This window comes from Mobula hypostoma, chromosome 16 (assembly GCF_963921235.1).
Source record: "Mobula hypostoma chromosome 16, sMobHyp1.1, whole genome shotgun sequence".
Lineage (NCBI taxonomy): Eukaryota > Metazoa > Chordata > Chondrichthyes > Myliobatiformes > Myliobatidae > Mobula > Mobula hypostoma.
In genome coordinates this window covers 38,307,779-38,334,480 of record NC_086112.1, presented here as the reverse complement: position 1 = coordinate 38,334,480, position 26,702 = coordinate 38,307,779, and the positions used below count along the sequence as shown (strand labels likewise).

The following is a 26,702-nucleotide window of genomic DNA, read 5'->3' as shown; positions in this document are numbered from 1 at the left end:
AAAGGAAGTTCAATTCACTCTTTTTGGTGAGTACACATTCATTATTGCCACATAGAATATACATATATGATAATGAAGCCATTCTGCTGACACCTGGTAGGTTTTTGAATGTTGATCAGGCCACTGAAGAAATGCCTTTTGCCCCAAAGCTTAAGACAAGTTACCAAAGATGAAACTGTTATTGAAGAAGTCAAGAGCTATTTCTTGGAAAAGAACATTCAGCTGGAAATAATGGCTTGTGCAACTGAAGGTGTTGTTTTGATGGTAAGTAGATAGAAGATTCATTGCTCGTTTAAAAAAAAATGCTGTGCCTGATGTTTTTCTGCATACACTGTCATCCACCGTCAGCATTCGGTTGCAAAAAATTGGAGGACATTTACACACAGCCTTGCTGCTGTACTAATGGATATCAACATCAACAAATCAAATGCACTTCATGATCGTCTTTTTCAACAACTTTATAAGGAAACAAAGAAGATTTTGAACAGCTACTAATGCATACAGAGATTCAATGGTTATCATAATGTAATTGCCTTCTTTGCTCTGTTACACTTTGGGATAGCATCATAATAATTCCAAGTGACAAGCGGCTTGGAGAACAAATTGTCACTGCCAAGTCTGACATATTTTACTTGTCAGATATATCTGAAAACTATTTATTAAACTATTACAAGGAAAAAAAAGCTGCAATCTTATATCATGCAAAGAGGCTAACTACTGCTTTCCCAGGAAAACTCAAATTTTAGATTAGATTATGAGGACACACAGTCTTTTGTTGCCATTTAGTAATGCATGCATTAAATAATGATACAATATTCCTCCGGTGTGATATCACAGAAACACAGGACAGACCAAGACTGAAAAACTGACAAAAACCACATAATTATAACATATAGTTACAACAGTGCAACAATACCATAACTTGATGAAGAACAGGCCATGGACACAGTAAAAAAGTTCAAAGTCTCTCGAATGTCCCAAATCTCACGCAGACAGAAGGAAGAAAACTCTCCCTGCCATGCCCGACCACAGTCCGACCGAGTCATCCGAAAACTTCAAGATCTGATCAGCCCTCCGACACCGAGTACCAAGCACCATCTCTGCTGAACGCTTCAATCCCAGCATCGGTCGCCAGCAGCAGGCAAAGCCGGGGATTTTGGGGCCTTCCCTCTGAAGATTCTCGATCGCACAGTTGCAGCAGCAGCAGCGAACCGGGCATTTCAGAAATTTCTCCAGATGTTCCTCTGTGCTTCTCACATCTGTCTCCATCAAATCAGAATTGTGCATGGCATCCTACTTACAAATACGATATCATTTCACCAGAGAGCTGCACGCGCTGCGTCGCGCCACCATCTTCTCCTCCTAAGCAGCAACAATATTGGACATTACGAGTTTATGGAATTTCCTTCACTGGCCACTCTTAAAATACAATTGCAAGATGAGGATCTGATTGTATCTCTCGATCATTTGGAACAACTGTACAGATGGAATTTCAGTTCAGAGACCTGCTGCAGATGCATATTCCAGATTGGTTGGTGGATCCATTTGGGGTGAATGTGAATGATGTTGACACCACATTACAAGGATATCTTATTGAGCTGCAGAGTGTGATAACAGTTCAAGCAAAACTTCTAGATAACCAGATTATAAGAAAATAAGTTTCCACAGCTCTGGGAGAAAGCAAAGTTGTTTTTAAATTGGATTTCCCACCTCTTATCTCGTTGAATGGGGTTTTAGTTATGCTCTTCACCTACTAACAAAAGCTTCCAGCAGTTTTGATGTTGTGAAAAGCAGTGATCTTCAAGTTGCAACCAGATATTCAAAAACTTGCTAGTTTGCATCATTCACAAGGATGTCACCTAATACCCAAAGTAACAACATGAAGTGCATTTTCATTGCTGATGGGAAATACACATATCCTGTTAAATATTGACTGTGTATTACGTTGACCAAAAATACTTACACAATGCCCAGAGAGGAAATTAAATGAAAGTCACAAGTGGGCCACAAACAAAAAAAGGTTGAGAACCACTGGGATTGACAATCTTTTCTAAAAGTTGTGTAGGACAAGTTTTATTTTAAACAGAGTGGTATGTGTGTAGAATGCTCTAGCAGGGTGGTAGCGGAAGTAGATCCATTCAAGAGGCTTTTAGATAGCTACAAGAATATATAGGCAATGTAGGGATATGGATGATATGCAAGGAGAAGGGGTAGTTTAATTTAGCATCCTGGGCTAAAAAGACCTGCTTCTGTGCTGTACTGATTCATGTGCTAGCTGGCAGATTGGAAGATTGTTAATATATCCATTTTTTTTAAAGAAAGGAATACAATAGACAAGGTAACTAAATACCAGGTCATTTAACAATCAGGAGATATTACTAGAAAAATCTGAATGACAGCATGGCAAATAACCTTGGACTAAAGGGAACGTTGTATCAAACCGACCAAATTTAAACACACAAGAGATTCTACAGATGCTGGAAATCTGGAGCAACAGACACAGAATACTGGAAAAATTCAACAGGTCAGGCAGCATCTATGGAGAGCAATAAATAGTCAACATTTGAGGCCAAGACCCTTCAGCAGGACTGGGGTGGGGGGTGGGAAGAGTGGGAGACACCAGAATAAAAAGTGGGGGGGGGGGCGGAGGAGACAAGGTGAGGTGGAAAGTGGGTGGGTGGGGATGAACTAATAAACTGGGATGTGATAGGTGGAAGAGGTAAAGGGCCGAACAAAGAGGAATCTAATAGAGAGAACAGTGGATCATGGAGAATAACAGGACATGGAGGATATCATTTATACATGGTCTTTGTGGATTTTAGCAAGGTGCTTGATAAAGTTCAACACAACAAACCAGATATTACATTAAAAATAAACATTTTATTTATTCATTTCAGAATACGTACAAATGTCACTGTCATCTATTAACTGCTTTAGCAAGATGGTAGTCATTCACCTTCTTAAATCAGTATGGAATGTTTTCTATAAAGACAATTTTCCATAATTTCATAAAATGGAAATAAAGAAACAACAATCTCCAACTCATGCTCTTGCCTTTCTGATCATTTTCAGAAAAGGAACAGAAACTTAGTCATTTTATATTTCTCTTTACTACAAGGCCATGGAGCCCAGAGTCTGAGCATTCCCACAAGAATCATCCCAGCACTTTTTTTTCCCCCTGTAATCTATTCCCTCTCATACTAAACAATTTCCCCGTTATTCATCTGCCACCTTTCTATACCTCAGGTAGTTCACAGTAGCTAATTCATATACCAGCATCTCTATGATATGGGAAGAAAGTTCACAGGAGAAACCCATAGTCTTAAAAATAACATCCAAATTCATGCAGCTAACACTCTAGGTTAGAAGAGAAGATGGATCACGGAAGCTTTGTGGCAGAAGCTCTGAATGTTGCGTTATCGTGTCACCCACAATTCAATGAAGTCGTTGAATACAACAACTTCCTATTGCTACAAAACTGATGCTAAAGAATTTTGAGGCATCCATGTACTGCATCATTCAACAAGTACAGATACTGAAAATTAATTTACATTAACCATTCATTCTGCAAACATCTGGAGGAAATATAAAAAATTAAAACAAGCCAAATCAAACAATTGCCCAAACATATGAAAGATAATTAGCTTCGTCTAGGTATATTTTTGCTCTTTTTATATATATGCACACACATACTCTATCAGTGATGTCGTCTGACATATCTGGGAATAAATATCAAAAGGATATTCCTGTGCTGTTTTGCTGAAGGATGATGCAAAAATTAGATGTCTGTGTACTTTTCCTTTTTCATTACTACATTTGAAAATCAGAAGAGCATAAGCATATCTTTCATTAAAAAAAAGTACAAGCTCCTGCAAGATAGAAACATACTAGAGCTTTGACCAGCGGTCAAACCAGACATCAGAAGTTTTGACAAGAGGGGACTTCAATCAGGTCCACAGCCTGAGGATAAAAGGCAGTAGTGGGTTGCTATAGCGAGAAACAGATTTGACCGGTGACCAGTTAGCATTTGGGTTTGATTAGCAAGAGAAAATTAAAGGAAGGCAGGAGCAAGTGAAGCTGCCATCATCGCAGCGGCCAGAATAGACATAACAGTGGCAATCTTGAGACTTTAGCACTTTGAGGCTTTAACGAAGTGAGGCTTCAATCAAAGAAAGCAAAGGAAAGAGAAGCTTAGTTTTTTTTTGTCCTCTTTTTTATATCTGCTCAGCTAGAACAATAGAGATGCCAGGCAGGATAGTGGAATGCTGCTGTTACAGGATGAGGAAAGGCAAGGAGACCTCCAGTATCCCTGATGACTACAACTGCGAGAAGGGCTTCCAGCTGCAGCATCTAACAAACCGCATTAAGGAGTTAAGAGCTAGAAATGGATGAATTCTGGATCATTTGGGAGGCTAAGGGAGTGATAGATCGGAAACAGAGAGGTGCTTGCACCCAAACGGCAGGACATAGGAAACTGGATGACAGTCAGGAAGGGGAAAGGGATTAAGGAGCCATTGCAGAGTACCCCTGTAGCCCTCACAACAGGTATATCACTTTGGATACTGTCAGGGTGGGATGACGTACCAGAGTAAAGTCACAGAGGTCGGATCTCTGGCACAGAGACTGCCTCTGTGACTCATAATGGCGGGGGGGGGGGGAGGGGGGGAGGAACAAAGAGAAGAGAGAAGAGGCACACTGTGGTGATAGGGAGTTCATTAGTTAGGGAAACGGACGAGAATGAGATTCCCGAATGGCATGTTGCCTCCAGGGTGCCAGGATCCAGGATATCTTAGCATTCTTAAGCGCGAGAGTGAACAGCAAGAAGATGTGGTCCATGTAGGTACAAATGACATGGGTACGATGAGTGACGGGGTTCTGCATAGGGAGTTCAGGGAGTTAGGTGCTAAGTTAAAGGGCTGGACCTGCAGGGTTGTGATCTCAGGATTGCTACCCATGCCACATACTAGTGAGACTAGAACGAAAAAGATTATACAGTTTAATATGTGACTAAGGAGTTGGTGAAGGAGGGAGAGCATAACATTTTTGGATCATTGGTCTTTCTTCCAGGTAAGGTGGGACCTGTACAAAAGAGACAGTCAGCACCTGAACTGGAGGGGAAGTAATATCCTAGCGGGAAGGTTTGTTAATGCTGCACGGTGGGGTTTAAACTAGAGTTGCAGGGGGATGCGAACCAGAGTGCCAGAAAGTTGGTGTTTGATGGCTCTGGGACTGTATTCACTAGAACTCAGAAGAATGAGGCATAACCTCATTGAAACCTATTGAATCGCAAAAGGCCTTGACAGAGTGGATGTGGAGAGGATGTTTCCTATGGTAGGAAAGTCTAAGACCAGAGGACACAGCCTCAGGACAGAAGGGTGCCTATTTAGAACGGAGATGAGGAGGTATTTCTTTAGCCAGAGAGTGGTGAATCTGAGGAATTCTTTGCCACGGGCAGCTATGGAGGCCAAGTCTTTATGTATATTCAAGGCAGAGGTTGATAGATTATTGATTGGTCAGAGCATGAAGGTTCATGGGGAGAAGGCAGGAGATTGAGGCTGAGAGAAAAACTAGATCAGACACGATGGGCCAAATGGCCTAATTCTGCTCCTATATCTTATGGTCTTATACCAACTGTATGCAGGCAAAACAGAATGAGCAGTACACATAGCCTTCCCCTGTATTTGTAGCTCCAGACCCGACCATGATCCAGAACCCAAAGATTAATCACAGCCAATATTTCTGGCAGGCAACAAAACACAAAAAGTTCAATTTCCTATACCAATAATCATGGAAATTAAATTCAGACCCTTGAATTTTTCCTTTAGTACAATAGATAGAGTTTCTTAATATGCAGATTAAAATTTAAAGAGCAACTTACAAATGCATTTTCTTTTACTTCCAGATTATTGAGTACCACGTCTCCTGTAAAAAAAAGGTTAAATTTCAATACAACCCAAGCTTTTCATGTTGAGTGCAGAGTAAATTAACACAAAAAGATAATAATTCAATCGAAAATTATATTTTAATACACAGCATTTGTAACAATTACTAAAGATGGTTCCACAGTTAGGAAATCTTTTCACACAGTGTGATGCATTATCATGGAATATAATTTTTCATTACGAATTTCAGTGGCTCTCCACTTGGCCTTGGACCACAGTAATATATATGTCAGGCTGCTGTTTATTGATTACAGCTCGGCATACAACACTGACACACCCCCAGTACTAATCAACAAGTTCGGAAACCTAGACCTCTGCACCTCCCCCGCAACCACTTGACTTCCTTACTCATAGAACATAGAATAGTACAGCACAGTACAGGCCCTTCGACCCACAATGTTGTGCCAACCCTTAAACCCTACCTCCCATATAACCCCCCCACATTAAATTCCTCCATATACCTGTCCAGTAGTCTCTTAAATTTCACTAGTGTATCTGCCTCCACCACCGACTCAGGCAGTGCATTCCACGCACCATCCACTCTCTGAGTAAAAAACCTTCCTCTAATATCCCCCTTGAACTTCCCACCCCTTACCTTAAAGCCATGTCCTCTTGTACTGAGCAGTGGTGCCCTGGGGAACAGGCGCTAGCTGTCCACTCTATCTATTCCTCTTAATATCTTGTATACCTCTATCATGTCTCCTCTCATCCTCCTTCTCTCCAAACAGTAAAGCCCTAGCTCCCTTAATCTCTGATCATAATGCATACGCTCTAAACCAGGCAGCATCCTGGTAACTCTCCTCTGTACCCTTTCCAATGCTTCCACATCCTTCCTATAGTGAGGCGACCAAAACTGGACACAGTACTCCAAGTGTGGCCTAACCAGTGTTTTAAAGAGCTGCATCATTAGCCTGCAACTCTTAAACTCTAATCTGCAACTCATGAAAGCTAACACCCCATAAGCTTTCTTAACTACTCTATCTACCTGTGAGGCAACTTTCAGGGACTACCCTATCTACCTGTGAGGCAACTTTCAGGGATCTATGGACATGTACCCTCAGATCCCTCTGCTCCTCCACACTTCCAAGTATCCTGCCATTTACTTTGTACAGATTTCCCCCACCATCCAAAGGTAGAGTTTTCGGATGAAATGGATCATAAGCCGGAATGTTGTAAAGCGAAGAAGCAATTACCATTTATTTATATGGGAAAAATTTGTGAGCAATAACCTACCAAATCATGCCAAATAACACATAAAACCTAAAATAACAGTAACATATAGTAAAAGCACGAATGATATGATAAATACACAGTCTATGTAAAGTAGAAATACTTCTCTACAATCATTGCCTGCACTGTTCTCCGTAGCGAAAATCTCACGCAAGCGCTCTCGGCAAAAACACAGCACAAGCGCTCTCCAGTAACCTTTAAGCTATGAAGCTGCCAAATCATACCAAATAATGCATAAAAATACACAGCCTATATAAAGTAGAAATAACGTACAGTGTAGCATCACTTACCGGAATTGGGAAGACAGCACACAGCACACTGATGATGGTGTGTTAGGCTGAGTCGTCGGAGGTTGGGGTGGTGCAGTGGCCCCCACCCTCCAGGCAGCGAATCGATATCAATCTGCGAAGAATGCAGCAGTACAGTGGTAGCCGGGACGCACCCAGCACATCTTTACGAAAAAAGCCAAAATAAGCAAGCTAATTAATTCGGTGCCGCCTGGCATGTAAATGTTGGCCCAGAACAGAGGCGACACAATCAGCAATCGCCTCTGATCTGGGCCGACATTTATGTGCCGTGCAGCACCTAATTAATTAGCTTATTTCGGCTTTTTTCTTAAAGATGTGCTGGGTGCCTCCCGGCTACCGCTGCATTCTCCGCGAATCGGAATCTGTCTGCGGCCCGGAGGTTGGGACACTGAGATGTCATCTCATCGCCGTCTGTTTCCATCAAGGCAGGCAGCTCATCTTCTATGTCTGCCTGCCTCGATGTTGAAGGTCGAGGTTCGTCGTCTGCTGTGGCTGATGTGGAAGGCTTGAAAAACGACAGTATGCTTGACTGCTTAGCCTCGCGCACTTTTCTATCATACAGTTCTTTGTAAGCACTCAAACCATCCTGCAAATATGCCCTAAACCAATGTACCCTTTCAAAATTAAAGTCGTACTTTATCATTGCAGTGAAAATCTCACGCAGTTGCTTCACGTTCAGTTCCTGGACGACTTCACTTTCGGTCTGTTCGATACTGTATTCCGTTTTGATTGTTATCCTTTCCTCTTCCAATTGCATCAACTCCTCATCTATCAGTTCTTGTTCATGGGATGCCAAAACCTCAACATCATCATCTTCGTCAACTTCCACAAGCCAAACCCACTTTGTCCTTTACTTCGTTCACCACAATCGAAACGTTTAATTATGTCTACTTTCACACTAAGTGTAACACCCTTACGAGTTCTTTTAGACTTTTCCCATACCTTAGAACTCATCTTGCAAACAGCTGCTCACAGGCACGTGTTTAAGCAATGCTGGCTAGAACGCAGTTCCGGGGGAGGAGCGGCTGCTCGGGGTGCGCGGTGCCGTTTTTCGTAACAGTGAAAACACTTTCTGTTAGCAAAAACAGGGAGCTAATGTAGATCTTTCATAACACTGAGGTTTCATAAAGCGAACGTTCGAAAAGCGGGGGACACCTGTACACTACTTTGGGGTTTATCCCTCCAAAGTGTACCACCTCACACTTCTCCGGGTTGAACTCCATCTGCCACTTCTCAGCCCACTTCTGCATCCTATCAATGTTTCTCTGCAATCTTCGACAATTCTCTACACTATCCACAACACCACCAACCTTTGTGTCATCTGCAAACTTGCCAACCCACCCTTCTACCCCCACATCCAGGTCGTTCATCAAAGTCACAAAAAGCAAAGGTCCCAGAACCGATCCTTGTGGGACACCACTAGTTACATTCCTCCAATCCAAATGTACTCCCTCCACCAGGACCCTCCGCTTTCTGCAGGTGAGCCAATTCTGAATCCACCTGGCCAAACTTCCCTGGATCCCATGCCTTCTGACTTTCTGAATAAGCCTACCGTGTGGAACCTTGTCAAATGCCTTACTAAAATCCATGTAGATCACATCCACTGCACTATCCTCATCTATATGCCTGGTCACCTCCTCAAAGAACTCTATCAGACTTGTTAGACACGATTCGTCCTTCACAAAGCCATGCTGATTGTCCTTGATCCTTTAAATGCCCATAGTCGGTATCTCTAAGAATCTTTTCCAACAGCTTTCCCACCACAGGCATAAGGCTCACTGGTCTATAATTACCCCGACTATCCCTACTACCTTTTTTGAACAAGGGGACAACATTCGCCTCCCTCCAATCCTCCGGTACCATTCCCGTGGACAACGAGGACATAAAGATCCTAGCCAGAGGCTCAGCAATCTTTTCCCTCGCCTCATGGAGCAGCCTGGGGAATATTCTGTCAGGCCCCGGGGACTTATCCATCCGAATGTATTTTAACAACTCCAACAACTCCTCTCCCTTAATATCAACATGCTCCAGAACATCAACCTCACTCATATTGTCCTCACCTTCATCAAGTTCCCTCTCATTGGTGAATACCAAAGAGAAGTATTCACTGAGGACCTCGCTCACTTCCACAGCCTCCAGGCACATCTTCCCACCTTTATCTCTAATTGGTCCTACCTTCACTCCTGTCATCATTTTGTTCTTCACATAATTGAAGAATGCCTTGGGGTTTTCCTTTACCCTACTCGCCAAGGCCTTCTCATGCCCCCTTCTTGCTCTGCTCAACCCCTTAAGCTCCTTTCTTGCTGCCCTATATTCCTCAATAGACCCATCTGATCCCTGCTTCCTAAACCTCATGTATGCTGCCTTCTTCCACCTGACTAGATTTTCTATCTCACTAGTCACCCATGGTTTCTTCACCCTACCATTCTTTATCTTCCTCACCAGGACAGATTTATCCCTAACATCCAGCAAGAGATCCCTAAACATCAACCACATGTTCATAGTACATTTCCCTGCAAAAACATCATCCCAATTCACACTCGCAAGTTCTAGCCTTATAGCCTCATAATTTGCCCTTCCCCCAATTAAAAATTTTCCTGTCCTCTCTGATTCTATCCTTTTCCATGATAATGTTAAAGGCCAGGGAGCAGTAGTCACTGTCCCCCAGATGCTCACCCACAGAGATCTGTGACCTGACCCAGTTTGTTGCCTAATACTAGATCTCGTATGCCATTCCCCCTAGTTGGCCTGTCAACATATTGTGACAGGAATCTGTCCTGGAGACACTTAACAAACACTGCCCCCTCTAAACCATTGGAACTAATCAGGTGCCAATCAATATTAGGGAAGTTAAAGCCACCCATAGTAACAACCCTGTTATTTTTGCACCTTTCCAAAAACTGCCTCCCAATCTGCTCCTCTGCATCTCTGCTGCTACCAGAGGGCCTATGGAATACTCTCAATGGAGTAACTGCTCCCTTCCTGTTCCTGACTTCTACCCATACTAACCAGAGTCGGAAATAACTACTCCTCGCTGACAATCAACACTAGCGCACCTCAAGGATGCATGCTTAGCCCACTGCTTTACTCCCTTTACATCCATGACCATGAGCCTTGGCACAGCTTAAACACAATTTATAAATCTGCCAATGACTGAACTATTGTTGGTGGAACTTCATGTGATGATGAGGAGGCATGCAGGAGTGAAATTGATCTGTTGGTTGAGTGGTTTCTCAACAACGACCATCCACTCAACATCAGTAAGACGAAGAAATTGATTATGGACTTCAGGAAGAGGAAACAAACACCAGTCCTTATTGGAGAGATCAGTAGTGGAAAGGGTGGGCAGTTTCAAGTGCCTGGGTGTCAAGATCTATTCTGGGCCCAACACATTGATGCAATTACAAGGGTGGCACAACAGCAGCTACATATCAAAAAAGGTTTGAGGAGATTTGGTATGTCACCAAAGACGCTAGCATATTTCTATGGATCTACCATAGAGAACATTATAACTAGTTGCAGCGCCATCTTGTATGGAAGGGCCACTGCACACGATCAGAAAAGGCAGCAGTGAATTGTAAACTCAGCCAGCTCCATCATGAGCACTTGTCTCTCAAGCATCAAGGACATCTTCAAAAGGTGATATCTCAAAAAGGCAGCATCCTTCATTAAGGACCCCCATTTATCCAGGACATGCCCTCTTCTCATTGCTACCATTATGGAAGTGGTACAGGAGCCTGAAGACACACACTCAATGTTTTAGGAACAGCTTCTTCTCCTCTGCCTTATTTTTCATGTATACAGTTCCTACAAAAAGTATTCACTGCTGCCCCATGCCCCAGAAGTTTCCATGTTTTATTGTTTTACAATATTGAAACACAGTGGAATTAATTTGGCTTTTTTTTGACACTGATCAACAGAAAATGACTTGTGCCAAAGTGAAAATAGATCTCTGCAAAGTGATCTAAATTAATTACAAATATAAAACAAAGTCATTGTTTGCATAAGTATTCACCACCTTCAAGTCAGTATTTAGTAGATACAACTTTGGCAGCAATTACAGCTTTGAGTCTGTGTGGATAAGTCTCTATTAGCTTTACACATCTGGACACTGCAATTTTTTCCCATTCTTCGTTACTAAACTGCTCAAGCTCTGTCAGATTGCATGGGGATCATGAGTGAACAGCCCTTTTCAAGTCCACCCAAAAATTCTCAAATGAATTGAGGTCTGGACTCTGACTTGGCCACTCCAGGACATTAACTTTGTTGGTTTTATGCCACTCCTGTGTAGCTTGGCTTTATGCTTGGGGTCACTGACTTGCTGGAAAGCAAATCTTCTCCCAAGTCAGAGTTCTCATGCATACTGCATCTGGTTTTCCTCGAGTATTTTCATGTATTTTGCTGCATTCATTTTTTCCTCTACCTTCAGAAGCCTTCCAAGGCCTGCTGCAGTGAAGCATCCCCACAACATGACACAGCCATCACCACGTCTCTTAGTAAGGATGGTATGTTTTTGGTGATGTGTGGGTGTTTGGCTTACACCAAACATAACATTTAGTCTGATGGCCAAAAAGCTCTATTTTGTTTCATCAGACCATAGAACCACCTTCCAGCTGAATTCAGAGTCTCCCACATGCCTTCTGACGAACTCTAGCTGAGATGTCATGCGAGTTTTCACCCCCAACAGTGGCTTTCTCTTTGTCACTCTCCCATGAAGCTATGACTGCTAAAGCACTCAGGCAACAGTTGTTGTATGCAGTCTCTCTCATCTCAGTCACTGAAGCTTCTATTCCCTCCAGGGTTGTCATAGATCCTTGGTGGCCTCCCTCACTAGTCTCTTTCTTGCACGGTCACTCAGTTTTGAGGACAGCCTGCTCTAGGCAGATTTACAGTTGTGCCATATTCTTTCCATTTCTTGTTGATTGATTTAACTGTACTCCAAAGGATATTCAGTGACTTGGAAATTTTCTTGCATCCATCTCCTGTCTTGTGCTTTTCAATAACCTTTTTTATGGAGTTGCTTGGGGTGTTCTTTTGTCTTCATGAAGTAGTTTTCACCAGGATACTGAAACAGCAGCAGTTGGACCTTCTAGATACAGATGTATTTTTACTACAACCACCTTGACTGCACACAGGTGATTGCCCTTTAACTAATTACGTGACTTCTTAATCCAACTGGCTGCACCAGTGATGATTTGTTGCATCATATTAAGGGGGAGTGTGAATAATTATGCAATTATATTCTGTATTATAATTGGAATTAAATTTAGATAACTTTGTAGAGATCTGTTTTCACTTTAACATTAAAGACTTTCTGTTGATCAGCGTCAAAAAAGCCATATTAAATCCACTGTGATACACACACACAAATTATTGTAATTAGAGTTTTTCATGTGTTACATTATACTGCTGCTGGAAACAACAGCTGCAAGAAGATAAATGCAGTGGATTCCAGTCAATTGGGCCATTGGTTAGTCAGACGTGGGAGATCGAGGCAGCTTCTTATTTGGACAACTCTTAAAGGCCAAAATGTATTTGAGAAAATAGCTGGGATGCCCTTCATTTATTTGGGACACTATGCTACTTAATTGGGGCCATTAGACACCACAATTGTGCTTAGAGGGCACAGCTTTCACTGTTCTCACCAGAACACATACACCAACTTGACTTGTTAGCTAATTCTGCTAACAGCCTTGTGACCCAGTGGTGAGAAGGTCACCTTTCATGAGCAATACACATCTAGTGTCAGTAGGATTTGGGTTCAATCAAACAGGAATGTTAGGATGTTCTAATTGAAGAAACCTTGATTTGAGTGAATGCTGTAAACAGATCATACACCAGCACAAAATTATAAAGAAAGTATATTTACTAATTTTCAACTTTATCAAATAGTTGAAAGAAAAAAAGATAAAAGGGCCCATCACAGTTAAACCAGTCCAAATTTGCACATACACGTTGGAGTTCATTACTGTAGTAGTTGGGTGTAGCACTATACTCACGGTGCTGAATTCTCACCACCAACCACAGGTAGAACTTCTCTTCTTGGAATCCTCAGCCTCTCGAAGCACTCCTTGTAATAGGGTTTCCCCCCCCCCACTTTGGATGGGATAATCCAAGGTTCTTCCCTGGTGCTCTTCTCTCTGCACCTCCCACCAAAAGACGCCAAACCAGATTACTGTCCTTCAGAAAACTCTTCCCACTCAGCTCGAGAATGTTCCATGCCATCCCACTCTTGATTGGCTGATACAACATTTCCAAATGGACAATATGGCTCTTTATCTTTAGCCAAAGCCAAAACATTCTTACTGACAGGTCACACTGCTTTTACAGAAAACTATTAGAATAAAACATCTCACAGCATAGCAGTAGAAATCTTAACCAGGGCATTACATTCTATCCCCACCAAAGATAGTTAAGTCCTCATGAACTTATTAAACCATTATTAATAACACAGTATTCAAATGAAGTTCGTGATTTCAGGACCCCCAATCCATTTGTAAATGGCAGTAACATTTCTCACTATTGGGATGGGCCCAACACTCTGTTTACCCAGCGCATCATACCAGACTACCTGGGGACTTCCTGACTCTGAGAACTTCTTATCTCATCTTTTTCAGCTTCAGGCACTTTTTGTGACTGTTCCTATTTTCTTGGGGATGCCTCCCAGTCTATCACTCATACCTTCTGGTGACCCAGGTCCCCCAGCCACCTGACTGAACTCAGCTTCATCCCAAGTTTCCCCTCACTGTCCATTATCATGTCTGCCTGCCCACTGTTAGTCCTCCCTGTTACATTGAGCCAGGACTGGGAGATTCAGAAATCTCTTCATCAATTCTTGGGGAGTTTGCACAAGGTAAAGCATACCATAATTCCCACTTCTTCATCCTCTGAATCTACACAGTATTCAGTGATTAGTCCCTCTTCAAGTTTTTCCACTGAAGTCACACTGTTGTCAGTGGAAGCCTTTCTGTTCTCCTCCTGTGCAGAGTTCTCCTGCCAGGTGTAGGTTCCATGGGTCAACACATACTTCCTGCCCTTGAAGTGGAAAGTGATTCCAATGGAGAATTTTGACAGGACCATTCCATCCTCTGGCTTCACGGGGAAAACTGGTAAATTTGGCAGCTGGCTCTCCACTACACAAGACACAGACACCTAGCGGTCAGCCAATTTATGCTTCCCTGGTAGCCCCAAATATCTTAAAACTCTGTCTCAGTTATCAGTTCAGAGAACCTAATCTTTTGACCACATCTCCTCTTGTTTCCTTGATTTTGCTTGGTAGCAGAAACATTGCTAGCTCAAACATCTTGCAGTTCTTTCCCTCATGTCAGACACATACTTGAGATATGTCTTCTGCAGCAAGTCTTCATCACCAGTTTGAAAACAAAGATCTACGGGTAACCTTGCTTTGTGTCTGAACATATAGTATGGCGAGTCGCCAGTAGCAACATTCCGTGTACAAATGTAGCAGTGTACACAATGCCCAATATGCTGACTCCACTTTTTCTAGTTGTTGGTATCCAGGGTTCCAAGCATGTCTAGCAAAGCCTGGTTGACCCTTTCAAGCTGAGGATCACCCATAGGGTGATATGGGATGGTCCTTGACTTCTTGACTCTAAGCATGGTCAGTAACTCATGTATGAGCCAACTTTCAAAATCCCTTTTCTGATCACTCTGTATCCTTCTTGGGAGGCCATAATGAACAAAACACTTCTCCCATAACACTTTAGCAACTGTGGCTGCTTTCTGATCTGTTATGGGGAAGGCTTGAGCATATCTGGTGTCGTGATGACCAAGACATTTGCAACATTACTGGAATCAGGCTCTGTGGAGAGGAAATCCAACCACACTCAATCAAGTGGTCCCATACTTTGTAAATAAGATAATGGAGCAACTCAAGTAGACTTACAGTACTGTTCAACCTCAAGCTTCATTCAGGGCCAAAAGAACCAGTCTCAACCAATTTGTAGGTCTTGTTAAACCTCAAATGACCCTAGTCATCATGAAGTGACTTTGGTACAATCCTCCAGTACTTCTCAGGCAAAACCAACTGTCTGGAGGAGATATTACACTGTAAAAGCTTTGTTCCAGTTTGTCCCATTCCCTTATCAGTAGGGGTATGGTAGGGTGTTTTGACTTTTCAACATGGGCCATATACTCTAACAACAGATGGCCAAATGGCACCTATACAAGGTTTGTCTCACTGGGCTGCTGTCAATTCCGCTGGACCGAAGGCAGGCAATGGCCATGTATTCAGAGCAGTCAAGTTGCAATATGCTTGTGGAATAGCATAACTAGAAGCTCCAAAATGATCCACAGCTCTACAATGCTATAAGCCTTGCCTTTGATTTCCCCACAATGGAAAACTGGCATATTGCTTTAACACAGGGGTGGACAACCTTTTATATTCCATGGATCAATTTTTTCACGCACGAGTTCAGATGCAACTTTTTCACGCATGAGTTCTATATTTACATGCTTTTACAAGAATTGAATAGGGGTACAAGAGTTGTAAGGCGCATCTGAACTCGTGAGTGAAAAAATTGACGCATGGAATGTAAAAGGTTGGCCACCTCTGCTTTAACACCATAGGCAGGAGCACCCTCTCATTCTCTATCCATTTCCAGTACCTCATGCAAACATCAAAACAATGCATCCACATCAATGTTTTGACTCCCCAGCTGATACACAAGTCTGAAATCTTAAGCAGACAACGCCACCAACCAGTGATGACCCTGTGGCATCCAACTTTGCCAAGATCAGGATACAAGGTCAGTATTGTTGTCAATCCTCACCTCGAACTTGGCACCATATAGACAGTAACTTATCCACCGCGGCCCACTTCAACACCAGAAACTCCGATTTGTGCATAGGGTATTTTCATTTGGATGGTGACAGACTCCAGCTGACAAAAGCAAAAGGTCTCAACCCTTTTACCTTGGTCCTGCTATAGAACACTGCCGAAGTCCTCATAGCTGGCATCTGTATGCAGAACATACGGCAACTGGGGGTTTGCAAAGGCCAGCATAGATGTATTAGACAGTAATTCTTTCAGCAGCTGAAAGGGCTCTTCACATCTCATATCCAATTTTTCCCTGAAAGGCTCTGAAGGGCTAAGGTAAACCTTGCGTTCTTCTACTTTTGTTCCACTTTCTCCCCCAAGGGTGGGAAACCACACAGCTAATTCAAAGGGTGGATTAGTCTGTAGTAGTCCTTCACTGATCACTGGTAGTACCCACAGAATCAAGGAATGAATGCAGGGCACTGACATTCTTGGGCCTTGGACATATCTGTAGCCACTACATCCTATGAGACGGCGTCTGACATAGTTGACTGACACCTTGCAGAACTGGCACTTGTCCAGTGACAGTTTTAACCCTTCAGCTTTCAGGTGGCCTAGCACCTTCAGTAGCCTCAACTCAAGTTCCTCTAGTGTGGACCTGAAAACTATAAGATCATCCAAGCACACCAGTACTTCAAGCAAGTTCACATCCCCAACAGTCTTCTCCATAACACGTTGAAAAGTAGCCGGTGTTCCTGATATGCCCTGGGGATTATTTCAAACTGAAAGAATCCAAGTGGACATATGAATGCCGTATTCTCTTTATCAGCTTCACTCATGGGTATCTGATAATACCCCTTTTTAGATCCAACACACAGAACTATTTTGCTCCATTCAGGCAGGCCAGAGCATCGTCGATCCGCGGAACAGTATACTGGTCTGGGACTGTGCGCCTGATAATCAACACACATTCATACCTTCCCATTCTTTTTCTCACTACCACAATGGGTGACGCATAGGGACTTCACGACTCTGTGATAATTCCAGCTTCCTTCAGTTTCAGCAGATGCTGCTGAACATCATCCTCCTCTACCCAGAGCTAACCATCTAGACCTCTCTCTGAAAGGGGTGTTCTCTCTCACTGAGCTTGGTCCCACTAAGCCTTCAGGAATAGGGTTTTGCACTTTAGTGTTTCCCTTGATACACTGATTGGAAAAAGTTCCCTTACTGGGAACCTCTGAAGTTGCCTGACTTCCTTTTCTATTTAAGCAACCGCCAGGTTACTTTCCGAAGGTTTTCCTGTCTTCACACTCCTGCTTGAAATGTGCATCCTCTCCACAGTTGTAACCAAAAATACTGGTTGTTTCCCTCGTCAATAGACCCTTCCAGCTGCATTCCTCTGCTTAGTACGTCCAACAAGTGGGTTTGGTTTCCTATCAGATTTGTCTCACTTGGTGGCAGCACTAACTGACATCAACTGAGATACCTCAGCTTGCAGGGTTTTCACTTTATCTGGCAAAACTCCTGCTTGTATGGCATCAGGGATCACCTCAGCAACAGAGGCTACTATTGAGGACACTGCCCGACTGGTGGAGGCCTCCTGCTCCTCCATATTTTCCTCCTCTCTTCTTTGATCAGCTCAACAAACGAGGGAGGAGGTCACATCTTATGAGTCATTCGAATGCTTAAAGCAACCATGTCGTGTGACAGTGCGCCATTCACAACTTGCCCCATCCTTAATCGATTTTTATCTCAGCCAGCTAAATGGCTCCTTTATGGCACAAGCAATGCTGCTGTCTCTCTAGCCGGAAAATGTAGGCAAAAAGTTTTCCCCCCTTTCTCCTGGAAAGTGCGCCTAAATTTCATCATAAGATCAGCTGGGCTGTCCATCATGCCATTTTCTAATGTTTTCCAAGGGTGAGATCAATGAGTTTTCTGCCATCAAGACCTTACCACCTCAGCAGCCTGACTTTTTAAAACCTTCTTTCAGTCGCTGTTTTTTCATAGTATCTGAGCGCTGCTACTCATCCAGTATGAGGTGTCTGCTCCACCCAAGACTCATTCTTCTTCCTCATCAGTGGTGGACTTGACTCCAGAGAACACTCTCAGCCTACAATAACTTTGGCTCTCTGCAGAAACATTTTGGCATTTATCAACCAGTGATATAATTGCTAAAACCAGCTCAGAATTTAAATCAGCCAGAGAAGACCCATTAGACCTTTCACATCAGACTTCTTTTCCTCACTCTGCAGAAACGAGAACTACTTATCTTTATAGTATTCACCTTCAGCTACATTCCTTTTTCTAAAAATATGGACATGCCACGGCCCCACCTCTCTAGGCTCCCCTACCTTATACGGCACCATGACTTCACTTACATCACTGGTTTCGACCAATCACCTTACGTGTTGATTGGTCGAAACACCAAACACCGTAACTTTCCCCAATACTTTTACAGAACTCAGCACTCTGAGGAGGAGCTCATCAAGGATTTGAATATCCACCCTGCTCAGAACACAAGCACGACTTGTGGATAACTGCTTCAAATCACACCAAAACGTAATCCCTGCGGCATCCATAATGAAGAAGAAGAAGAAAGCCCTTAACTCCGAGTGGCATCATCGGGACGCCGTCATGACAGCATTTTTTTTAAGCAGGCTTTCTTATTTTTACGAGGCTGAGTTGCTAGCTCGATGCTCAACCTAGCACAGATGGAAAGCGTGCAAGGGAGCCAGCTGGATTCGAACTTGGGAGCCTGCGCTCCGAAGTCCGGCGCTGATGCCACTACGCCACCAGTCAGCGGCATCCTTAATAAAGTACATTACGACACACCTCACTTTTCCCAAACCCTTGCTTAAATACTATTTAAGCACATAAATGAACACACAATAAAACACTTAATTAATCCTTAAGCAGCATTCACATAGCATCCAAAATCTGAGATGAGCACCTCTCAAATGGAACCCTCTCAGAGGGGCTCGTTCACACACCAGGGCTGTGGGAATGCTGTTTAAGGATTAATTGGCTTATTAACAATTCTGCTAACAGCCTTGTGACTCAATGGTGAGAAAGTTGCCTTTCATAAGCAATATATGCCTTGGGATTTAACCAAACAGGCACGTTGGGATGCTCCAATTGAAGAAACATCGATTTGAGTACAAATACTGCCCATCCACAGTTCTTGGTAGCCCAGAAATGACAGGTCATATACCAGCATAAAATTATAAAGAAACTTTATCTTTATCAAACAGTTAACAAAGAAAAAGAAAGATAAAAGAGCCATTACAGTTAAACCAGTCTAAATGTGCACATAAATGCTGGAGCTCATTTCTGTAGTAGCTGGGTGTATCACTTTACTCACGGTGCTGAATTCTCATCACCAACCACAGGTAGAGCTTCCCTTCTTGGAATCCTCCACCTTGCAGTTGGGTCTCCCCTTCAGATGGGATTCTCCAGGTGTCTTCCCTGATACTTTTCTCTCTGCACCTCCCGCCAAAAGACCACGAACCAGACTACTGTCCTTCAGAAAATTCTTTCCGCCCAGCTTGAGAATGTTCCACACCATCCCACTCTTGATAAGAATGTGTGTCATCCAAAGTTGGACAGCACGGCTCCTTATCTTCAGCTGAAGCCAAAATACACTTAGTAACAGAACACACTGTTTTTACAGAAAACTGCTAAAATATAATTCCTCACAGCATAGCAGTAGAAATCTTAATCAGAGCATTACATTCTCCCCCTACCAAAAACAATCATGTCATGTATGTGTTTGTGTTCAATAAGCAATGATTCTTGTCACTTATCTGGTGAGAAATGAGTAGTAACACAATAAAGAACCACTTTGCTCACTCTGGTTTCAAGCATTCAGGTTTGGAGATGCCAGAAAAGGCCAGGAGTGAAAATGAAACAACTTCACTACTTCAAGTTAGGAACTATGAAGAATCTGAAGGCATCAACAATATCAAATATTACAATGAAATGAAGATTTGGGGGATATAATCATTGAAAGCATTCTATGAAGGCAGTCCATAATCTACACTGATCAGAATCAGGTTTAATATCATGGGTGTGTCATGACATTTGTTTTGTGGCAGCAGTACATTGCAACGCATAGCAATAAAAACTATAAATTACAAAAAGTACATATGGAAATAAATTAAATAAGTAGTGCAAAAAAGAGAAGGGAAAAATACTTAGGAAGTGTTCATGGGCTCATTGTACATTCAGAAATCTGATGGCGGGGGGAAGAAACAGTTCCTGAAACATTGAGTCTCTCTCTTCAGGCTCCTGTGCCTCCTTCTTGATGGTGGTAATGAGAAGAGGGTATGTCCTGGGTGATGGGCTCCTTAATGATGGATGCACCTTTTTGAAGCATCACATTTTGAAGGTGTTCTCGATGCTGGAGAGGTTCTGGATGCATGATGGACCTGACTGAGTTTACAACTTTCCGCAGCTTTTTCTGATTCTGTGCAGTGGCCCCTTCATATCAGACAATGATAGAACCAGTTAGAATGCTCTTCCTACTGCAATGATTTTGTTCATTTACAGTGGAAAGTACACTGGATGAATTCTGCCATCGATAATTTGTTGGAACTAATAGTTTTATAGTTCTGTAGTAGTAATCGTAGTGTTCCAATTTATTCTGTATTTCATTTAAATATAAACATTGGTACTCAATTAAACAGTAGTTTGTCTTTTTTTTTTAAAACTACTTCCATGAAACTTTAGCTAATTGGGGCAGTTGCTTAATTGTGCCAAAAATGTACTGGTCCCAATGTGTCCCAATTAGCCAGAGTGCACTGAATCTCGTTAACTTTATGTGTTGCAGCTTCAACTGAATGACCAGTACTCACTGCAATATGATGTACACTGATCTTTCCTTTTGTAATTCTCTGTGGGAAATTGTGCCTCTTCTGGAGTATGTTACTCTTTGGATGTGATTCCTTTAGTACATAAAGACTTCCTGCAACTTGAAAATATCCTTCTGCTCCCTGGTGACTTCTTAGACAGCCAAGCATAACTAACATTCTAATCTATTCTTTAGAGGGCAAAAGGGAGAAAAAATTATCCTTTAATAATTTGAACATTATTCAAATATTTAGTTTGCACATTATCCAACTATTAGTTTGATGACTTACATCACGCATGTATTGAAATTATATAAGCTCACCTAATACTCCTATTTCAGGCTCTTCATACTTCAGTTCTCTGGCATGAGAATTCAATCTTCTACTTGCTTATTTCTTATATAGGAATGCTCCATTTTTAACATTTTCTTTCATTGCTATTTCTGTAAACTTCACATCTTTCCAACTTCAAATCTTATGCTTCTTCAATGTGGAACCATATTTCTTCACTTAATCCTGGCAGCTGCACTCTAAGGCATTCTTCAAACCATTTTTAAAACTTATTTGCCCTAGCAATGTAAAGCAATTTGGGGCATTTTATTATGGCAAGAACTCTTGGAGCAACTGGTTGTTGCTGCATCTTGCATTAGATGAGAAACATGAACATTTCAGAATTCAGAAAAACTCTGGAAATATCAGCAAGTCTTGACAGCATATGGAAAGGCAAGTTGATGGCACAAGTTGACAACTTGTCATCAAAATTAGGGGGAAAAATGTTAGGAGACAAGCACAAGAAACAAGTGTTATGGTCGCTGAAGGGTGACCCTACAGACTTCACAAATCATTGCCCAAGTATTTGAAATATAGAGTAAAATTTGTTCACAGAATTTGTGTAAAACTGTAAACAAATCAACAGAAAATTGTTATTTTTCAGCTCACACTTCTTGACACATGCACGGGTGATGTGGCAATACATTACGGAAGATATTGATATGGACAATTTTCTAGGAATGCAACCACCCCACAACATGGGAATTGTTTATATGTTTTAAGCTCAAAGTAAGTTTATTATCAAAATACATACGTCATCATGTACATCCCTGAGATTAGTTTTCTTGTAGGTGTACTCAGCAAGTCCAAGAAACATAGTAGAATGAATGAAGGACCACACCCTATAGGATGGACAAACAACCAATGGGAAAAAGACAAACTGTGCAAATACAAAGAAAAAAACAATAATAAATAAACAATAAATATCCAGAACATGAGATAAAGGGTTCTTGAAAGTGAGTCCATAGGTTGTGGGAACAGCTCAGTGATGGGGCGAGTGAAGTTATCCCCACTGGTTCGATGGTTGAGGGGTAATAACTGTTCCTGAACTTGGTGGTGTGGTTCCTGAAGCTCCTGTAGCTTTTTCCTGATGGCAGTAGCAAGAAGAGAGCATGGCCTAGGTGGTAGAAGTTTTTGATGTAAGTAGCTTGCAGCACGCCACTATGGGTCACCATCTTTATTGTAGAAGAAGAGCAGGAATGCAGAGATCACAGAAAATGCCTGAGCTAGGGTAAAGACCAAGGCAAATCGTGATGACAGTGGTGGCAGTGGTACCGGTTGAGAGAGGGCAGTAAAGTCTTGTTTATTGCATATAGTTTGTCCAGATTAGAATTGATCTAAGAAAAGCAATTTCAGAACTGAGAAAAAGAACACAGTAATTGACGTTAATCTAAAATAAAAGATAATGCTGAAAGGACAATCTGGAAAAAATAAACTGACTGAATGTCACAGGTTAATCATCCTTTAACAGGCCTCCAGTTCAGACATAACCTGGAAGAGTAAGTTATCTAAAATTGTTGAACTAAATAATCCTGAGTGTCAGACATTATTCCTTGAGTTTACGCTGTTATAACAAAGCCCAATATAAAAAGCCAAGCCAGAAGTCAGAGTGGGAGTGAGATGGAGAATTAAAGCAATGAGCAACCAAATACTTCTCATCACCCATGTGGATTGAACAGAGCAATCACTCATTCTGTTTGATGGTTCCAATGTAAAGGAGATCACTTTTTTGAGTGGAAGCACAGTGATTTCAACTTCACCTGAAATGATTGTTTGGATCCCAGATTGGTGAGGTTGGGAAAAGATAAAGGGGCAGGTGTTGCACCTCCTGTAGTTGCATGGGGGAAAATGCCAGAAGAAAGGGAATTATTATTGATGGAGATGGAAAAGTGAAGCCAAGACTCCCTCCAAAATGTGTGTGTTAGAATCGTGGGGGTAATTGAAGATGATCCATTTTGAAATGTGGAAGCTGGTAGGATAGAAGGCAACACTCTGTTGGGAGGAGCTGCAAGAAGAAACACCAGTGAAAGCTTAGTTAATTATGGCAAAAAGGAAGTCAATGTTGGGCCGGCCGGTGGCACAATGACATCGGCACCAGACTTCAGAACGAAGGTTCCCAGGTTCGAATCTAGTCGGAGCCACTCCCAAGTATGCTTTCCATCCGCGCCGCAACTCGACCTCGTAAAAAAGGGAAAAATACTGCGAAATGTCTGTGTGAGGAGTGGCGCACCACACAGTCTCTCTTGATCCACACCTTGTAAGGCATGAAAAAGAGATCGTCCTGCCAACATCGCACACACGTGCATGCACACGCATACTCACTGACGCACACGCACACATGCGCCAAAAAAAAAAAGAAGCCAATGTTAAGGAACAAGGACAATGTCCTGCAAGTACAGATACCGCAGAGCAAAAGAAACTGGGAGAATGGAGTGGAGATAGAGAAGAGTTGTTACTCAAATAGTTCCAGATCATGTGGGCTTATAATAAATATTACTTGCTGACCTATCCTTGAAACACAAATAGTAATAAAGAAAGAGTCAGATGGACTAGCTAGTTATGAGAGCAGGTGTGGAAGCTGGTAGGTATTTGTGAAATCTGAGTTCTGCATGACAGCACAAAGCTGCACCAATACAATAATCAGAAAGAAAAGGGATGAATGAGGTAACCAAAGTAGGACTGAATCAAGCACTGATCCATATATCCCACAAAGAAAGTACATATTTAATTATTGGATCAGATGAATTCCCATCAATATTGGCAATTCACAGGGTCAACCGAACTCCAGTCAAACCTTGACATCACTTCAGTATTGGGTATGGTACTTCAACTCCACCTAATAAATACAATTATATCAATACAAAGATCAGGCAACCTTTTGCAGTCCTTACCAGTTCGGTACACTTCAAATCTGCTGCCCTTCACCAATCCTCACTCCTAATCCTCACATTTGTATACAAGTAGGAGATGGAGATTGGTGACAGGAATAACATCTATTGCCCACACTTAACAGCCCTTAAAAAGTTGATGATAAGCTGCTTTCTGAAAAACTCCAATCCTGCAGTTAGGACAGTAAGAATAAGAATTTTAATGTGAAAGAACTGAAAATCCATTTCATGGTGAAATGGTGCAGGTATTAAAGGTGGCAGTCAAAGTGCCAGTTGCCCATGATCTTCAAGGTGACAAAGTTACCTTTTTCAAAGAAAGCTGAACTACTACAGTACATCTTAGGGATAATATGCAGAGAACACTGCAAGCTAATACAGGAATGAAAGTTAAGTCTATGACTATGATAATTATCAAGCAAACTATTTTATGTACGATAGCATCAAGTTTCCTGCAGCAGTGTTGGAACTGTACTTATCAAAGAGTAGAAATCTCTCAGTTTGTTATTTGTAGATGATAAAAATACTTTTGAGTCAGGTGACAAATACTCCACAACTATCACAGACTTATTTCAAAATGAATGGAGACTATTCAGCTCATCAATATCGGCTTTATGTAGAAGTGATCCAAATAGCCCCACTCCATCCCAAAACCGTGAAGTATTTTTAAAAATCTTTAGATTGTAAGGCAATCTAAGGGCACAGTTTTAAGGTGCTTGGAAGTGGGTACAAAGGAGATGTCGGGGGTAAGTTTTTTTTTTACGCAGAGAGCAGTGAGTGCGTGGAGTGGGCTGCCAGCGACAGTGGTGGAGTCAGATATAATAGGGTCTTTTAAGAGAATCCTGGATAGGTACATGGAGCTCAGAAAAATAGAAGACTATGGGTAAACCTAGGTAACTTCTAAAGTACCTGCTTGGCACAGCTTTGTGGGCCGAAGGCCCTGTACTGTGCTGTAGGTTTTCTATGTTTCTATTTATCTATTTTGAATACAATTGAATTTGCTTCCACAACCTGTATTTTTTTCGTAATACATCTCTATGTTCTCTCCAAAGTCTTATTTTTCCTAAAGTGTGTAATTTATAAATAGTCACAATAATTCTGTTGTGGTCAAACAAATGTATTTATAGAGGTTACTTGCAATTTTCATGCTCTTGCATTCTGTTTCCCAATTAATCGAGTCCAGAATCTTGTATGCATCATAAACTACTTTCTCAACCTGCACTGCTGCTATTAGAAAATTGTGGACATACGCCCCAAAGCCTGTGCTCTCTACAGTATATTTTTTATTCAGTTATAGCACTGCATTTCATGACACTTACTATACCTATCCATTTTATTAGCTGATGTCTATTGCTGTAACTCAATGCATCCTCAACAGTTACTCATCTGCATATCTGGAAAAAGTTACCTACACACCCATTTATATCAGCAATATTTTGGTAAATGCAACAATATTAGTACAGTCCTGAGCAAAAACACTTTATATGCCATTGCAATTCAAAAAAAAACTCTACCATCGTTTCCTGCTTTTGATCTATTTTCTACCCCAGATATGTATTTTATTTCATGCTCTCCAATCTTGATAACAAACCTATAGTGTGGTACTTTATCAAATGCCTTTTGAAAGTCCACATTACCAACTGCAATTCTCTCATGAACACTACTGCATTACCAGAAATCTATCTGGTAGATGGTGGGAGTGATAGATCGGCGAAAGGCTCTGCGGCACTCCCAGCAGTTCTGGCTCTTCTAATGGAAAAATAAAAAATAAGCTGATGTTGTGACAATTTCAGCAGAAATATCCATGTTTGATACAAAGTGAGCTACACAACATTGGAGAATTATATTAAAATTTTGTAAGTTTGCAAGGTGATGACACAAAAGCTCTCCAAGCTCATGTTGTGTTTCAATGCAAGTAGTAAGATGGCCACAGATGGAAAGGTCAGTGTGGGTTGGTATGGAGAATTGAAATGGCATGCAACAATCAGCTCAGGGCTGCTCCTGCAGACTGTACACAAGTCTTACAAAGTAATCTCCAGGTCAGTGTTTGGCTTCTACAGGGTGGAGGAGGCCACAATGCAAATACCAAATGCACTACATTAGATTTGAAGTGCAAGTTAATTGCTGCTTCGCCTGGAAACACTGTTCAGGGAACTGTATGCAGGAAAGGGAAAAAATAAAAGTTTCTATCTCCAGTGGTTACTTGAGAAAGTGTCATAAGATGGGTAGAAGGTAGTAGGGAAGGGTAGACTAGGGTATCGCAGAGGTTTGTGTGGGAGATAACAGCTGACGCTGGATGGAGTGGTCACAGTCAAGAGGGAAATATGATGACGTCTTTGATCTGAGATCCGATCACCAGAGAAAAACAGCACAACCCATGT

General features: G+C 41.9%; 1 protein-coding gene across 3 annotated transcripts in view; it reads right to left on the bottom strand.

Moving 5' to 3' along the window:
- vps13a (vacuolar protein sorting 13 homolog A) overlaps nucleotides 1-26,702 on the bottom strand; it is a 307,850-nt gene that overhangs the window by 274,928 nt on the left and 6,220 nt on the right. For 2 of the 3 annotated variants that reach the window (XM_063068778.1, XM_063068780.1), the window contains exon 2: nucleotides 5,879-5,922. In XM_063068778.1, the coding sequence (XP_062924848.1) occupies nucleotides 5,879-5,922 (44 nt within the window). Of the gene's footprint in view, nucleotides 1-5,878; nucleotides 5,923-19,620; nucleotides 19,756-26,702 lie in introns of those variants that run through there. The other variant, XM_063068779.1, reaches the window with a different exon arrangement.